This window comes from Macaca mulatta, chromosome 20 (genome assembly GCF_049350105.2).
Source record: "Macaca mulatta isolate MMU2019108-1 chromosome 20, T2T-MMU8v2.0, whole genome shotgun sequence".
NCBI lineage: Eukaryota > Metazoa > Chordata > Mammalia > Primates > Cercopithecidae > Macaca > Macaca mulatta.
The window spans coordinates 82804189-82822153 of record NC_133425.1 but is presented as its reverse complement, the minus strand read 5'-3'; the positions used below and the strand labels follow the sequence as shown (position 1 = coordinate 82822153).

The 17965-nt window shown below is 47.1% G+C and overlaps 1 protein-coding gene and 1 long non-coding RNA gene across 13 annotated transcripts in view; both read left to right on the top strand.

The window, feature by feature from the left end:
- ZCCHC14 (zinc finger CCHC-type containing 14) overlaps positions 1–17965 on the top strand; it is a 90069-nt gene that overhangs the window by 46003 nt on the left and 26101 nt on the right. For all 12 annotated transcript variants that reach the window (XR_001441856.3, XR_013412006.1, XM_077986628.1 and 9 more), the window contains one exon: positions 17386–17459. Coding sequence is in view for 10 of the 12 variants with exons in the window: in XM_077986628.1 (XP_077842754.1) it covers positions 17386–17459 (74 nt within the window). In the remaining 2 variants the exon portion in view is untranslated. The remainder of the gene's footprint in view (positions 1–17385; positions 17460–17965) is intronic.
- On the top strand, positions 6571–16929 carry LOC144338158 (uncharacterized). The gene is made up of 2 exons (XR_013412021.1): positions 6571–6767; positions 15755–16929. It is a non-coding gene; the product is annotated as an uncharacterized LOC144338158 (long non-coding RNA).

Sequence of the window (17965 nt, the reverse complement as noted above, 5' to 3'; positions counted from 1 at the left end):
GAGGCCGAGACGGGCGGATCACTAGGTCAGGAGATGGAGACCATCCTGGCTAACACGGTGAAACTCCGTCTCTACTAAAAAATACAAAAAACTAGCCGGGCGAGGTGGCGGGCTCCTGTAGTCCCAGCTACTCAGGAGGCTGAGACAGGAGAATGGCCCGAACCCGGGAGGCGGAGCTTGCAGTGAGCTGAGATCCGGCCACTGCACTCCAGCCTGGGCGACAGAGCGAGACTCCGTCTCAAAAAAAAAAAAAAAAAAAAAGAATAATTCAAAACATTTCAGATTTTGGAGCATTTTGGATTTCAGATTTTCGGATTAGGAATACAACCTGTATATGGAAATGGAAGCAGTTAATGATTGTGAAGAATATTATCTTCCTATAGAAGAGTGGTATGCATTCCGAACAGTAGATTACACATATATTAATGCAATTAGGTTTTTTCCACCAACAGAAGAAAGAAAGGCAGTTAACTCCAGAGGACTCATACCTTCATGCTTATATACACAGATTGTCCAGGGATGCCATTATTCAAGTCACCAGTCGTCAGGGAAATACACAGCAAAGCCACGGGAGAGTATCATTTCTTTTCACCGGGGTGATGAAAGTCAGAAGGACAGAATAGCAAATGTTAGGATCAGAAGCAGCTAGAGCTTTCATCCACAGCTGATAGGAGGATAAAATGCTACAACCATTAAGAAAACAGTTTGGCATTTCTTATGAAGTGATGAATGTATCTTATATTCCTGTAGTTCTCGTCCTAGGGAATTTATCCCAAAGAAATGAAAGGGTATGTCCACACCAGCACTTGTAGATGAAGGCTTATAGCAGCTTATGCATAATAGCCACAAACTGGACACAACCCAGATGTCTATGAGTGGGAGAATATGGATAAACAAACTGTGGTGTATTTATACAAGGGAAGAGAACTCAGTCATTTTCAAAACTAATACATGTAACCGCATAGGAATCTCAAAAATACAGTGTTGAATGAAAGCGGGACCCATGTATGGTCCTGTTTATATGATGTTCGAGACTTTTTGGAGAATTGAAAAGCACTGCGTCTTGATTCAAGGATTAGTGATCACATGGGTATATGAATTTACCCAAACTCGCTGAGTTGTACACTTCAGATCTCTGCATTTTGCTCTATGTGAATTTTGCCTGCAATTAAAAAAAAAAAAAAAAAAACAAACACCTGACCCCCTTGCCGTTTCACACAGACCCTTTGCAGTCTGGCTGGTCTCCAGGCTGCCTGCTCTGTTCCCCTGGCCCAAAATATGTGTGGGTGGAGGGGTGAGGTCTGTTTCTTCCCCATCTTTAAGAATGTGTATATGTCTTTTAAGACTCTGCCCCAAAAGAGCTTTACTGGAATGTATTTTCCTAGTGTGTTGGCAGAATTCTCTTTTCCTCTTGAGTCTTAGATGACGTTATATGTATTTTGAATGTGAAAATTCTCACGTGGTATTTGTTACTAAATTGTCTTCCCGTAGAGAATGTCGGTTTGCTGGCTGGGCACAGTGGCTCACACCTGTAATCCCAGCACTTTGGGAGGCCAGGTCAGGTGGATCACCTGAGGTCAGGAGTTCGAGACCAGCCTGGCCAACATGGCAAAACCCCATCTCTACTAAGAATACAAAAAAAGCTAACCAGGCATGGTGATGCGTGCCTGTAATCCCAGCTACTCAGGAGGCTGAGACAAGAGAATCGCTTGAACCTGGGAGGTAGAGGTTGCAGTGAACCAAGATCACGCCACTGCGTTCCAGCCTGGGTGGCAGAGCGAAACTCTGTCTCAAAACAAAAAGAAAAAAAAGAAAAAAAAGTCAAGTTTGCTGACCTCGGCTATAAACCAAGGAAAGCAAAGCCACTTTGTCATCATCTCATTTGCTCAAAAGGTAGAGTTTGTTGTCAGCATTTCCACTGACACTCTGATTCAGGAGCTGGCAAACTTTTTCCGTAAAGGGCCAGGTGATTCATGTTTTTGTGTTTGTGGGTCGTGTATAGTCTCTGTCTCATAATTTTTGTTTTTGAGAACGAGTCTCCCTCTGTTGCCCAGGCTAGAGTGCAGTGGTGCAATTTCAGCTCACTGTAACCTCCGCCTTACAGGTTCAAGTGATTCTCTCACCTCAGCCTCCTGAATAGCTGAGATTACAGGTGTGTGCCACCACTCCCAGCTAATTTTTGTATTTTTAGTAGAGACGAGGTTTTGCCATGTTGGCCAGGCTGGTCTCAAATTTCTGACCTCAAGTGATCCACCTGCCTCGGTCTCCCAAAGTGCTGGGATTACAGGCATGAGCCACCGCGCCTTGCCAATTTAAAAAAAAAAAAAACTCTTTTGGGCCGGGCGCGGTGGCTCAAGCCTGTAATCCCAGCACTTTGGGAGGCCGAGACGGGCGGATCACGAGGTCAGGAGATCGAGACCATCCTGGCTAACACAGTGAAACCCCGTCTCTACTAAAAAATATAAAAAACTAGCCGGGCGCGGTGGCAGGCGCCTGTAGTCCCAACTACTCGGGAGGCTGAGGCAGGAGAATGGCGTGAACCCGGGAGGCGGAGCTTGCAGTGAGCTGAGATCCGGCCACTGCACTCCAGCCTGGGCGGTAGAGCGAGACTCCGTCTCAAAAAAAAAAAAACAAAAAACTCTTTTTTTTTTTTGAGACAGAGTTTCGCTCTTATTGCCCAGGCTGGAGTGCAGTGGCACAATCTTGGCTCACTGCAACCTCCACCTTCTGGGTTCAAGTGATTCTTCTGCCTCAGCCTCCCAAATAGCTGGGACTACAGGCATGTGCCACCACACCTAGCTAATTTTGTATTTTTAGTAGAAATGGGGTTTTATCATGTTGTCTAGGCTTGTCTCAAACTCCTGACCTTAGGTGATCCACCCACCTCAGCCTCCCAAAGTGCTGGGATTACAGGCATGAGCCACTGCACCCAGCCTTAAAATAACTCTTTAAAAAGGAATGTGAAAGCCATTCTTAACTCTCAGGGGATATAGTTTGCCAACCTCTCTTATTTACATTTTGTTGTTGTTGTGTTGTTTGTCTTTGAGAGGGAGTTTCGCTTTTATTGCCCAGGCTGGAGTGCGATGGCGTGATCTTGACTCATTGCGACCTCCACCTCCTGGGTTCAAGTGATTCTCCTGCCTCAGCCTCCTAAGTAGCTGGGAGTACAGGTGTGCACTACCATGCCCAGCTAATTTCTGTATTTTTAGGAGAGATGGAGTTTCACCATGTTGGCCAGGCTGGTCTTGAACTCCTGACCTCAGGTGATCTGCTCACGCTGGCCTCCCAAAGTGCTGGGATTACAGACATGAGCCACCGTGTCCGGCCAAAATTGTTTAAAATTTAAGAAAAATACTGTTGATGTTTGGAGTAAGGAGTATCTAAAAATATTTTTTAAATCAATTGATTGGGAAGATAAGAGGCCTAGAAAAATAAGATAAAATAAGTTGATTTCTAAACATCTTGCATAATTATATAAAACCTTCTTTAATTAAAAAATTAGTTTTCCTTCAACAATTATTATTTAATTAAAATTTGGCATCAAAAGAGACACTACAACCCTGTTCTGGAAAAATGTTTGTGATATGCTCTGATTTTGCCCTGGTCTTCAGTTCTTGGCCAGATGGTCAGCATGTGTGTTTCTCAGGTCAGCACGTCATCACATAGTTGCAGCGGCTGAGCCCACACGCCGTGGCTTGAGGGACTATCTGGTAATAAAATATCAAAGGAAACTTCAAAGGAACATCTGATCACATGGTGGCCTGTTAAATCCTATACCAAGTAATTCCTGAAGATTTGGAAGAATGGATTATGATCTTTCAGAGTAAAAACAAAATACAGGAAGATAACACAGCAATCATAATTAACTAGAAAAAAATAAATTCAAACTCTCCAACCAAAAAACTAAGAAGCACTGACAGACAGTGCCTTTCTTCTGATGGTACACACTGAGGGAATAGATCAACGTCTTTAAATATGGTTCAGTTCAGGCCAGGTGCAGTGGCTCACGCCTGTAATCCCGGCACTTTGGGAGGCTGAAGTGGGCGAATCATGAGGTCAAGAGATCAAGACCATCCTGGTCAACATGGTGAAACCCTGTCTCTACTAAAAATACAAAAATTAGCTGCTTTGGAGCTGGAGGCAGGAGAATCGCTTGAACCCGGGAGGCGGAGGTTGCAGTGAGCTGAGATAACACCACTGCACTGCAGCCTGGCGACAGAGCGAGACTCCATCTCAAAAAAAAAAAAAAAAAAAGGTTATTTTGAAAAACAGAATTACAAATTTACAGAAAAGTTGTAACTACAATATAAAGAACTTTCCTGAAACATTGGGAGTGAATTGTGGGTCTGATCCCCCAACATCCCCAAATCTTGATCATGTGTTTTCTGCAAACAATGGCTTTCTCGTCCATCACCACACAGTACAGCCATCAAGATCAGGACGTTGGCACTGAGATGTCACCACCCTCTAATTCTCAGGCTTATTCCCATTCCGGCCATTGTGCCAGTAATGGCTTTTATACCCAGAGGGTCAAGTTCTGAATCCCAGGGTGCATTTGGCCTCCTTTGTGTCCTTCGGTAGCTGCTCCTCCGTCATTCCCGACCCGGATACTTCAGAAGATTATGAACCACTAATTCTGCCAACCATCCCTCAATCTGGGTTTGTTCGATGCTTCTCCTGACTTGATTCAGGCTGTACATCTTTGCCAGGAACACGCTACGCTGCTCTCGCTGTGTCCCGTGGGGTGGTACAAGCTCTCAATTTGTTCCGTTACTGATGACAGTCACTTTATTAATTTTCATGCTGTCTGCCAGGATTCTCCTGTGTAAAAATTACTTTCCAACTAGATAAATAGTCTGTTTCTTATCAGACTTTCAGCTTAATCATTTATTTAAGTTTGTATGGGATTATTGTTTCCTGTTTTATTCAGTGAGTTATAATCTATTACTGTCATTACTCTGATGTTGAAGCTGTACCAAATTTGGCTGGTGGGAGCTCCTGAAAACTGATGTTTTGTGTCTTTTTAATACGTCCCATCATTCTATGAGCACTTCCTTGCTTTCTGGCACAACAAGATGTTCAAGGCTCAGCTTTCTCTCCCCTAGCCCTGAAGTCAACAATTTGTAAGGGCCTTGGTTCATTTAGTGGGAAATGGGTTTTAGAAGCCAAAATCTGATGCGATGTGTGTGCCCTGCTAATGGAGTGTGGCTGCTCCCAGGCCTTCTCACTGACAGTCTAGCACCACAGAGCCCTTTCTAGTTTTTTCCTTTTCTTTCTTTCTTTCTTTTTTTTTGTGACAGAGTCTCACTCTATCACCCAGGCTGGAGTACAGTGATGTGGCTCACTGTAATATCTGCCTCCCAGGTTCAGGTGATTCTCATGCCTCAGCCTCCTGAAGAACTGGGACTACAGGCATGGGCCATCACACCCAGTTAATTTTTGTATTTTTAGTAGAGATTGGGTTTCCCCATTTTGGCCAGGCTGGTCTTGAACTCCTGGTCTCAAGTGATCTGCCTGCCTCAGCCTCCCAAAATGCTGGGATTATAGGCATGAGCTACAGCTCCTGGCTTTTTTGTTTTTTATTTTTGAGATAATATCTCACTCTGTCACCCAGGCTAGAGTGCAGTGGTGTGATCACTGCTCATTGCATCCTTGAACTCCTGAGCTCAAGGAATCCCCCAGTCTTGGCCTCCTGAGTAGCTGGGGCTACAGGTGTGCACCACCATGTGCAGCTAATTTTTTAAATTTTTAGTAGAAACAGGGTCTCACTATGTTGCCCAGGCTGGTCTCCTAACTTCTGAGCTCAGGCAGTTCTTCTGCCTTGGCCTCCCAGAGTGCCGGAATTACAGGTGTGAGCCACCATGCCAGGCCACTGTCAGCATCTTTTAAATTTACTGATCCCAACTCAGCTGACTTACCTGGTAGCAAATAAAAGGCTCACTGGACAATTCCTGCATTAATAAAAAGCTGCCCACTTAAAAAAAAAAATTAGGTTTCTTGGAAGCAGCAGTGTTTTCTCATTGAATCTTTTGTAGAGCCATCAGTGACTCCAGTCTGCCTGGACCCCACTTACCAGTGCCGGTGAGAGGTAGAAACCCAGCCACCATCCAGGCCTCTGCCCTTCTGGTCACAGTTGTCTTAGGAATTATATCCGCGTGCATCGAAAGCTGCTTGGGACCACGTTAATATTTTTGTTTTCAACCTTCTCAAACCTATTTTGAACAATTCAAAAGCAGAATAGACTGCTTTTATATTACCCAGATATTTCCCATTTCTCTTGCTTTTCTTTCATTCCTGATGGTCCAAGTTTCCTTCCAGTTCATTTTCCTTCTGTTAGAAGAACTGTAGCAGTTCTTTCAGAGCAGGCCTGACAAACAGTCCTCTCAGTTTTCCTCCATCTGAGGGTGTCTTATTTCGCCTTCACTGGATGTAGAATTATAGTTGGTAGTTATTTGCCTTCAGTACTTTAAAATATGATTCTGCTCTCTTCTGGCCTTCGTGGTGTCTGATGAGAAATTCCCAGTCATTTGAATGGTTTTCTCCTATGAGGTAATGTATTGTTTTTGATTGCTTTCTTTTTTTTTTTTTTTTTTTTTTTTTTTGAGACGGAGTCTCGCTCTGCCACCCAGGCTGGAGTGCAGTGGCCGGATGTCAGCTCACTGCAAGCTCCGCCTCCCGGGTTCACGCCATTCTCCTGCCTCAGCCTCCCGAGTAGCTGGGACTACAGGCGCCCGCCACCTCGCCTGGCTAGTTTTTTGTATTTTTTAGTAGAGACGGGGTTTCACCGTGTCAGCCAGGATGGTCTCGATCTCCTGACCTCGTGATCCGCCCGTCTCGGCCTCCCAAAGTGCTGGGATTACAGGCTTGAGCCACCGCGCCCGGCCTTGATTGCTTTCAAGATTTTTTTGTCTTTGGATTTTAGCATTGTGATTATGATGTGTGTGGGTGTTGATTTCTTTGGGCTTGTCTTGTTTGGATAAGCTCATTGAGCTTCTTGTACATAGGCTTATGTCTCTCACCAAATTTGGGACTTTTTCAGCCATTCTCCCACTCCTAAAGTTTAAATTTTTTTTTTTTCTAATTTTTTATTTGGTTCTTTACATCTGAATTTGCACAGGCTTTCCGTCTGTCTGTGCATCTCAAGAGTGTGTGCCCCTTCCTGTTGGGGCATTGTGACTGTAACTGCTTTGGTATCTTTGGTAGTTCTAGCATCTGTGTCGTCTCAGTGTTGGGATCTGTTGATTTTCTTGAATAGTACGATACGAGACTCTGACTCATCTTAATCCTACAGAGAATGGTGATGTTTTTGGTTTGGAGCAGTTGACCTGGTTGGGTTCTGACAGCAAGTTCTGTGCAGCCTTCTGTGGGGTGTGGCTGTGGTGCCAGCTCCATTTTCCGAGCTTTGGCGGTGCTGTTTGGCCTCGTCCTTCGGGGGCATTGCTTGCCGTCCAGGCTGAGACTGGTGGAGGTGTGTTCTGCAGTCGAGAGTCTTACATGGGCAGCCCCGGGGTGAACGCGTCAACAACGTCACAGGGTTGCTCCCCTGAAATCCTCCCTCTCTACTGTCCTTCTGTCCTTCCAGTTCCCAAGGGCTCCCCTTTTTGGTCCTCCATCCGGAAAGCTAGAGCTTTAACCCTCTCTGCTGTGCACTTCAGTGACCATCCCCATCTTTGTGGGAGGACAGAGAGAAGAAAAGGCAGTGAGGAGGTGTCACCCCACCTGGAATCACAGCCCCCACATCAGAGAGGAACGTCTCCCTTGCAGGAGCTTTTGTTGCTGCTCCCTCTTACCTGGAGCCAGAGTCTCCCAACACTATGTTTTCATAGATCATCTTTAGTTCAGTTTCCCTGAAACACAGGTTGGCCCCAAAAATGTAAGAGGAAAGCCGTAACAACTTTACCTAAGAGTGCCCTTTTAATGCATTAGAATATATGGCTATTTATTGATGAATTATTTTTAATCTCCGAGTCGTCAATTGTACCTTTAAGAAAAACATCTTTTCCTGTGATAAGGCCCCTAACTTTATTTGCTAAAATCAGAGTTCTAGTTCAGATTTTGTTTTGTGTTCTGACTCTGGAGGCACAAATGGATTAACACCGGTATGTTTATGTTGGAGAGGAGCTTTGTGTTGCCTTTCAAACTTGAATCTGATAGAACTACAGATTTAAACAATAAACATGAATGGGAGATAAGGAAAATCAAAGATGAAAACAGAGAAATGCCGGGCGCGGTGGCTCAAGCCTGTAATCCCAGCACTTTGGGAGGCCGAGACGGGTGGATCACGAGGTCAGGAGATCGAGACCATCCTGGCTGACATGGTGAAACCCCGTCTCTACTAAAAAATACAAAAAACTAGCCGGGCGAGGTGGCGGGCGCCTGTAATCCCAGCTACTCGGGAGGCTGAGGCAGGAGAATGGCGTGAACCCGGGAGGCGGAGCTTGCAGTGAGCTGACATCCGGCCACTGCACTCCAGCCTGGGCGGCAGAGCGAGACTCCGTCTCAAAAAAAAAAAAAAAAAGAAAAAAGAAAACAGAGAAATGGACTTAATAAAAGATTTTTGTACGTAAATACTTCTTCTGACCCCAAGACAAAGCCAGGAAAGATGAAGCATATTTTCTACGATTTGAAATTAAGATAATGTAGGTGACTCTATTAGTAATCAGCTTGAGTATTTATATGAAAGTGTATGGGAGGCCGGGCGCGGTGGCTCATGCCTATAATTCCAGCACTTTGGGAGGCCGAGGCTGGTGGATCACAAGGTCAGGAGGTAGAGACCATCCTGGCTAACACGGTGAAACCCTGTCTCTACTAAAAATACAAAAAATTAGCTGGACGTCATGGCAGGCACCTGTAGTCCCAGCTACTCGGGAGGCTGAGGCAGGAGAATGGCGTGAACCCAGGAGGCGGAGCTTGCAGTGAGCTGAGATCGCACCACTGCACCCCATCCTGGGGTACAGAGCAAGACTCTATCTCAAAAAAAAAAAGAGAAAAGAAAGTGTATGGGAACAGTCACATATATATTATAGCAGATAGAAGGCTGACTTTGGAGTATTTCTATGCTTTCATCTGAAAATGAAGGGCTGGGCCGGGCGTGAAGGTGCAGGCCTGTAATCCCAGCACTTTGGGAGGCCAAAGCAGGCAGATCACTTGAGTCCAGGAGTTCCAGACCAGCTTGGGTGACATGGCGAAACCCCGTGTCTACAAAAAAAAAATACAAAAATCGTCTGGGCATGGTGATGCATGGCTGTAAACCCAGCTGCTCAGAAGGCTGAGGTGGGTGGATCACTTGAACCCAGGAGTTCGAGGCTGCAGTGAGCCAAGATCATACCACTGCACTTCAGCCTGGGTGACAGTGAGACCCTGTCAAAAAGAAAATGAAGGGCATTTTGTTGTGAGGAATCGGTTTATGGATAGTCTGGGATGTGGCCAGTGTCCTCTGGATACTTCCCTGTTCGGTGCCTTCCTGAAACGTGTTGCAAATTCTGTTTTATAAAATGTCTGGTCTCTTTGTCTAAAACTTTAGAATCACCTGGGCACAGTGGCTCATGCCTTTAATCTCAGCACTTTGGGAGGTCAGGGTGTGTGGATCACTTGAGGTTAGGAGTTCGAGACCAGCCTGACCAACATGGCAAAACCCTGTCTCTACTAAAAATGCAAAAATTAGCTGGGCGTGGTGGTGTGCACCTATAATCCCAGTTACTGGGTAGGCTGAGGCACAAGAATTGCTTGAACTCAGGAGGTGGAGGTTGCAGTGAGCTGAGATTGTGCCACTGCACTCCAGCCTGGGTGACAGAGCAAAGCTCTGTCTTTAAAAAATAATTATAAACATAAAAGCATACTGTTGCATGCATTTCAGTCAGTGAATTCAAAGTGGCCTGTTAGGCGAGGCACAGTGGCTTTCACCTGTAGTCTTGGCTGTGTGGAAAGCTGAGGCAGGAAGATTGTTGGAGCCCTGGAGTTTGAGTGCAGCCTGGGTAACAGCCAGGACCCATCTCTAAAATAAACTTTTAAAAATGCTTGTCAGTAGCATAAAATTGTGTGGGAAAATGTTTGGTTCCTTTTAATTAAAGGATGTAGAGAGCTGCTGGTAGACAGCAAAATAATCTACAGCTATTGTGCTGATTGTCCTGAGGTTTGATTTACCAACCTAGTCATTGTAGAATGATATGTAAGATACAGAATTGATGTGGTTACCTGTATTTTGACTTTGGAACATTTTAATCATCCTCTGAGATCTTGTTTGTTTAAATTGTATGTGGTTCTTTAATGTAACTTGTAAGATGTATTTATTTTCTATGGGTATCTCATAGTTATACATATATCTTTTGGGTTGGAGGTACATGTGATATTTTGATATATGTATATAATGTGTAGTGATCAAATCAGAGTAACTGAGGTGTCTATCTCAAGCTTTAATCTTTTTATTTTTATTTTTTAATTTATAGGAATATCGTAGGTTTTTGATTCAGTTTTGCTTTACTTGGGAAATCGCACTTGGTCATTAAGGCAAAATGCCAAATGAGAGACTGCTTAGCAGAGTGAGGAGTGAGAACTTGTGGCCAGGTGCGGTGGCTCACGCCTGTAATCCCAGCACTTTGGGAGGCTGAGGTGGGCGGATCACAGGGTCAGAAGATTGAGACCAGCCTGGCCAACTAGTGAAACCCCCCATCACTACTAAAAATACAAAAATTAGCTGGGTGTGGTGGCGGGCGCCTGTAGTCCCAGCTGCTCAGGAGGCTGAGGCAGGAGAATGAACCCAGGAGGCGGAGCTTGCAGTGAGCCAAGATTGCACCACTAGCCTGGGCGACAGAGCGAGACTCCCTCTCAAAAAAAAAAAAAAAGTACTTGTATGAGCGTCGTCCTTTCTTCCAGGCTGTTGGGAATCCTATAAAGAGAATTCCATAATCCATACCCAGGCACTTCAGAAAGGAAACTGAGTTAGTAATATTCATGGCTTGTCTTAGCTCGTTTAAATAGCAATACATTGGTAAATTTAGCTCCTAGGTTTTTGAGTCCCCTACAAACCAGAAGTACATCTTAACCAAATAATACAGTTTGCTTATTAGTAACAAAGGTGAGGCAGGACACTTTGCTTCTGGAGCCATAGGCTTCTTAGAGATAAATCAGTTGTATTTCGGGGACTCCTCTGTAGGGCCCTCTCCTGTTCCTCAGTAGCAGGAAGAAGACCAGGGCAGTGCTAACCGTGGGCCTGGGCCCCGTGTGAATGCCCCAACTGGGAAGAAGACCGGGCCAGTGCTGACTGTGGACCCAGGCCCCGTGTGAATGCCCCAACAGGGCCCTTTATTTTTTGGGAATTTTATATCTTTATACTTATTAGGGCCATTTTCTGTTTTTATTCATATACAAACTATTGGTCCTTTTAAACTAGTATCCCCATTTACAAATGAGGAAGCAGACACAAAACTGACTTTAGTTACTGAATGAATATTCGAACTTAGGTCTTGGGAGGCATCATTCCGTCTCCTTCCCGTGTGTCGTTAACTGTGACATTAACTGTGAGATGCTACTGTCTGGAAGACTTTCTGTACCTAAAAAAGTAAACGCATTGCCCACAAAACTAACATGCTGCTTTTTATTGGTTATAGTTTTATTGAAAAAGCCCTTTAGGCTGGGCGTGGTGGCTCACGCCTGTAATCCCAGCACTTTGGGAGGCCGAGGCGGGTGGATCACAAGGTCAGGAGATCGAGGCCATCCTGGCTAACACAGTGAAACCCCGTCTCTACTAAAAATACAAAAAATGAGCCGGGTGTGGTGGCGGGCGCTTGTTGTCCCAGGTACTCGGGAGGCTGAGGCAGGAGAATGGTGTGAACCCGGGAGGCGGAGCTTGCAGTGAGCCGAGATCGTGCCGTTGGACTCCAGCCTGGGCAACAGAGGAAGACTCCATCTCAAAAAAAAAAAAAAAAAGAAAAAGCCCTTTAAGACTTGGCTGCAGAGTTTCATAGTATCATTCTTGTACAGGCATAGAAAGGAAAATACCCAAATAAATGAGGTAAGGTGCTCCTGCAGTTGATGCACACACAGTCCAGGTCCTGTGCATCCCGTCCAGCCGGCTGGTCGAGGCGTCCATGCCTCGTGTGCAGTGGGCTCTGTGTGCCATGCACTGCCGCGTCACCACAGCATCGGAGCACGCGCCTGGTCATTGTTTTGGGGTTTTTCCTAAGCTACTGTACCTGTTTTTAAGCTACTGTACCTGGTTGCTGGCTCTTTCCTCATTTTCTCCATAGGTGGCAGGCTGTCACAACCGTGTTATTCCTGTCACATGGCCAGCAGCAGGTGTGAGATGTCCCTGGCATCTGATTGTAGAGGTATTGAAGTGTAAAAGGAAAAAATCAGAAACTGTTCACCTTGGCATCGAAACACCACAGTGTGGTGCAGTTGGACCAAAGGGAGGCCTGACTTCCAACATCACCGTTCTTACTCCAGCTTCCCCCGTTTCAGTTACATTAGAGTACTGGTTTCTAAATGCTACTAGGTATTGATGCAGTTACGAAATGATAGTCTATGTGATTATACATTTTATCGAAGGTGGTGTGATGTAACTTGTAAGACTTGGGGAAAATGCCTATTGTGTACCTGGAATGAGAAAAGAAGAAAGGTTTGAACAGACATTTCAGAGGGAAAAGTACGTCATCCTTTGTGTTCTTATTTCAGAAGGAGGGCGCAGGCCTGGCCCAGCCTCGGGTCCCTTTGCCCCAGCCCTGTTTGTGCCCACACAGGCCTGCCTGGGTGCGGTGCTGATCAGCCGCAGTGCTCCAGGAGAGCCTCCTCATGGCTTTGGCTGCCGTGCGCTGTGGCCGAATCGCCATGCACGCCGAACACTTTCTTCACGGAGGCTTTCTGGCCAGTGCGGATCCTGTCTTCGTAGTCCCTCTGGCTCTGCTGTCTCCTGTCAGGTGATGGGGTGCTGTTTGCCCCTGAATTTTTTTTTTTTTTTTTTTTTTTTGAGATGGAATTTCACTCTTGTTGCCCAGGCTGGAGTACAGTGGCATGACTCTCGGCTCACCACCACCTCTGCCTCCTGGGGTCAAGCCGTTCTCCTGCCTCAGCCTCCCAAGTAACTGGAATTACAGGCATACACCACCATGCCCGGCTAATTTTGTATTTTTACTAGAGATGGGGTTTCTCCATGTTGGTCAGGCTGTTCTTGAACTCCTGACCTCAGGTGATCCACCTGCCTCAGCCTCCCAAAGTGCTGGGATTATAAGCATGAGCCACCGCGCCTGGCCGCCCGTGAATTTATCTAGCCTTTTGCTTACGCTCCACAGAAGGCAGTGGGGTGACCAGGGAGGGAGGGGAAGGCAGCCACACTGGGGGCAGACTGGAAGTGGGTTGTAATGAGTGTCTGTGTGCAGATAGGTATTCGCTTTGAGATGGCAAAACCACATTACAGAAATGTGGGGAAAAGCTGCTCTTCACTTCGCCACCGTACACAGCTGTTCCCATCACTTTCGATCGTTTAGTTTTAGTGTTTTCATTTCCATTTTAAACAAAACTGTCATCATGTTATGCATAGAATTTGTAATTTTCTACTTAATATCTAAGCCTTTTTTCTCTTTTTAAGTTCTGGGGTACGTGTGCAGGATGTGCAGGTTGTTACATAGGTAAATGTATGCCGTGGTGGGTTGCTGCACCCATCAACCCGTCACTTAGGCATAAGCCTGGCATGCGTAAGCTCTATAAGCCTTTTTTCTTGTTGTGGTTCTTAGAATCACGATCTGTAATGGCTCCAGAGTTGAGAGCGTGCTTAAATCCTTCCTGACCTTAACTCCGGCTGGTCACCCAGCCCCCGCACTAGCCCAGCCCCTCACTCCTTGTGCCTGGTCTTCCCTCTCTCCCAGGCTCCTCTTCTCAGCCTTCAGAGCCCATGGAGCACACGGGGTCCAGGGCAGGAGTAGAGGGAGCCTCGCTGTATCCCTCCTGGGCCCGGGGCTGCCCTGGCCGGGGGCGGCCACTGCCCAGGCTGGCCATTCTGCAGAGGGATGCGCCAGCATTTGGGGCCTAGACTTGGAAATGCCTCTTTTATTTGAAAACAGCTGAATAACATTCATCTGCTTTTCCCATTTTCCTGTCCAGATACGAGATATGAGTGAGTCACTTCCTACTCTCAGTCCAGATGGGGGTTTTTTCTTTTTACTTTTTTCATAAACCCTCATATTATTCAGTCCTGGGACATGAGGTACACATGGTGTCTGTGGCCAGGGAGAATGCTGACTATGTGTTTCTGTATTCATTGACACTGTATGTTGTTTAAAAAAGTAAAATATATGGATTAGAGTGATGTCATTGTGGGAAGTTTTAGAAGCACTGCTTTAGAAAAACATAAAAGCTATGTATTTGCTGACAGTCTGAGGAAGTCAGGCAGGAACAGCGTGTAGTTTCACTGAGTGAACATCAGCAGGACTGTGCAGCCTCTAAATGTGCTGTGCTCTTTGTTTTGCCAGAAAGGAAATAAACATTTGTATTTTTTATAGTAATTCCTTCCTGTGAGGTGCTATTTTAAGCTTAAAGAACTCTAAGCCGAGTGGACTCCCACATCTGTGAGATGCATGAGGGTCCCCGGCGGAGCAGGTGGTGCTGCTGGGAGGGCAGCACCCGCTGCCTTGTGCTCCACCACCTTTGAAGCACCTGCAGGGTGACCTGGGATGTGGCTGGGTGTTCATGGCACATGCTGGGGGAGCGAGCGAGGATGGTTGGTTCAGCTCAGGGTTGGCCGGCTCATTCTGCAGAGACACAGGGAGTCAGTGTCATTGGCTCCGGGAGCAGAGTGGTGTCTGGCACAGCTCCTCAGCCGTGGCATCATGGGGCGGCCACAGAGGACATGCAGATGGGGGCGTGGTGGAGGCCCACAGAGCTGCTCGCGGACAGGCGGGTGTTGGTTTAGACAGCGCTGTCTGGGAGCACACCGCCCAGCGTGGCAGCCACTAGCCTCCTGTGGCTGCAGAACCCTCAGCATGGTTCTTCAGGAAACTGGGGGGTTGAACGTTTAATTTTATTCTTTCCTTTTTTTTTTTTTTTTTGAGACGGAGTCTCGCTCTGTCGCCCAGGCTGGAGTGCAGTGGCGCGATCTTGGCTCACTGCAAGCTCCGCCTCCCGGGTTCCCGCCGTTCTCCTGCCTCAGCCTCCCGAGTAGCTGGGACTACAGGCGCTGCCACCACGCCCGGCTAGTTTTTTGTATTTTTAGTAGAGGTGGGGTTTCACCGTGTTAGCCAGGATGGTCTTGATCTCCTGACCTGGTGATTCGCCCTCCTCGGCCTCCCAGAGTGCTGGGATTACAGGCGTGAGCCACCGCACCCAGCCAATTTTATTCATTCTTAATTAACTTGTCACGGGTGATTTGGGCTGTGCAGGCTTAGAACCATCCCCAGAGTGTGTGCACAGAGCAGGTCCTTCTCTAGGGGAGGTTCGTGTATGTTAGGAGAAGAAGTTGTGTGGCCAAAAAATGTGGGGAATCGTTTAAAAAATTATTAGGTACTGTAGGACTTCTCAGAGTCCTTAATATTCTAATGTACATTGACAGTTCACAAGGAGTTTCTGAGATTTTTTTTCCCCAAAAAACTTTTGTTTTTTAGAGACGAAGTCTCACTCTGTTGCCCGGGCTGGAGTGCAATGGCGCGATCTCGGCTCACTGCAACCTCTGCCTCCCGGGTTCAAGTGATTCTCCTGCCACAGCCTCCCAAGTAGCTGGGATTACAGGCGCCTGCCACTATGCCCAGCTAATTTTTTGTATTTTTAGTAGAGACAGGGATTCACCATACTGGCTAGGCTGCTCTTGATCTCGTGACCTTGTGATTCGCCTGCCTCGGCCCCGCAGAGTGCTGGGATACCAGGCGTGAATCACTGCTCTCAGCTGCCCCAAAAAGCTTTTTGGCCATACAGGTTTTTGAGGTGGCCGTGACCTTGTGTGAGCACTGGTGTCCGTGGAGAGGGCTCTGGAGAACGTTGGTGCGGGAGACCAGGAGGTCTTTGGGTGCCGGCAGGAAGTGTCACATTCACAGTTCTGAGAAGTTGTGTTGAGTATTTCACATGGGACAAAGTTAGAGTCTACAAATTAGCAGACATCCCGGTCGCACACGGCCAGGTGGCCTCTAGACCCAGCGAAGGCTGGTGGAGGAAGGCGGGAGAATGCTCCCGTAGCCTCTTTCCCAGTTGTGTGTGAAGCTGCGGCGTGGGGCTCCTGGCGCCCGGGAAGTGTGGAAGCTGGCAGAGCCGGGTGTGCTGGGTAGCGAGAAGCATCAGCGCTGGATCGGCAGGGCAGGCCTGCCTTGATACGGCTGAGTCGGAAACTACAGCACGTTCCATACGCGGCTGTTTTGTTTTAAGCAGATATTTGGGCTCATTTAAAAATGGTGCTTAAAACCTAATTGTATCATCTTATTTTTGATGAGAAAAACACGCACCAGTGTATGGGAAAACGGGATGAGTAGGCTGATGCCTTCCGGGCTGCCTGGTGAGGCCTCTCGTCCCTGTCGCCGCCCATCCTGTGCAGCTTCATTCACTGCAGCCTGGTTCTGCTTTGAGACAGTGCTCTCTATCTTCCTGATTCCCCCAGGACTGCTGTTCTGGTCTCCTCATCCTTGCCCTCACAGAGAAGGATGAGAATGAATTCTGTTGAAAAGAAAGGCCAGGCATGGTGGCTCACGCCAGCAGTTCGGGAGGCTGAGGCGGGTGGATCACCTGAGGTCAGGAGTTTGAGACCAACCTGGCCAACATGACAAAACCTCTTCTCTTCTAAAATTACAAAAATCAGCCAGGCATGGTGGTGCGTGCGCCTGTAATACCAGCTACTGGGGAGGCTGAGGCACGAGAATCGCTTGAACCCAGGAGGCAGAGAGGTTGCAGTGAGCCGCCGAGACAGAGTAAGACTCTGTCTCAAAAAAAAAAAAAAAAAAAAAGAAAAAGAAAAGAAAATACATGGAAGAGGCTCCCAGGTAACTGTGTTCTTGGGGAAATATTGTCTAAAACCGTCACAATTGAAAATGCTGAGCATTAGCTTTTCAGAAGTTGGGACAGATTCGTAACGGTTTTGAGGGTGAACCCGGGAGGCTGCACAGATACTCAGTTGTAGCTGCATCTGGGCTCTTGCTGGGTCCATAAACGTATGTCATACTCTGGAGTTGTTTCCTGCCCTTCCATTGCCAGATGTGGCTTTGCTTTCCCTGCTTTCTGTTGCAAACCTGCCCTGCATCGGTGCTGCCGCCCGCCTTCCTCTCTGGGCTCTGGTTCTAGGTGAGGCACCACTGAAGTGACAGGACAGCCTGGGTGCTGAGAACCTTATTTTGAACACTGCTAAATATCAAATGCTAAATAATCATGTATATACTTCAAGCTCTTATTTCATTTTTGTTTTTTGTTTTACTTTTACAGTGAGTGTTGAAAAGATAGACCTGAAGGGATTATCACACACAAAAAATGACAGAAATGTTGAATGTTCCTTTGAGGTAAGATGCTAAGTTTTTTCCCCCTCTCTCCTGTAAGGGTAGGAAGGAAACACTTATCCTGGAGATGCTTTTCTTTACCTAGCTAAGGCTGTGCCTTGTGCAAAGCCCTGTGCCGGTGCTGTATAGGAAGCTGGCTCTGGGCTCGGGGTGGGCCGTCTCCAGGGTGGGGGTTGTTGGCTGCGGGGCCTCTACAGGCGGGAAGGGTGGGAGCTCGGGCAGGGCCTGGGGTTGTCATTTGAGGTGTGAATGGTGCATACCTCACAGGGCTCTAGCAGAACTGGATGAGGCAGCCTGCAGAGCAGCGCACACAGAACCCGGGTCCATGGTGCCTGTGGAGACTGGTGATGAAAGCTCCTTGGTCTGGACAGGGAACACTCCTTAAACTGACATGCTTAGCTGCTGGGGGCTGGTCACTGAAGTTGGGTACCACAAAGAATCAGGAGAGTTGAACAGTGTTGTGTTTCCGGGTGACCCCCGGTGACCAGGGTCGAGACGGTCAGAAGCCC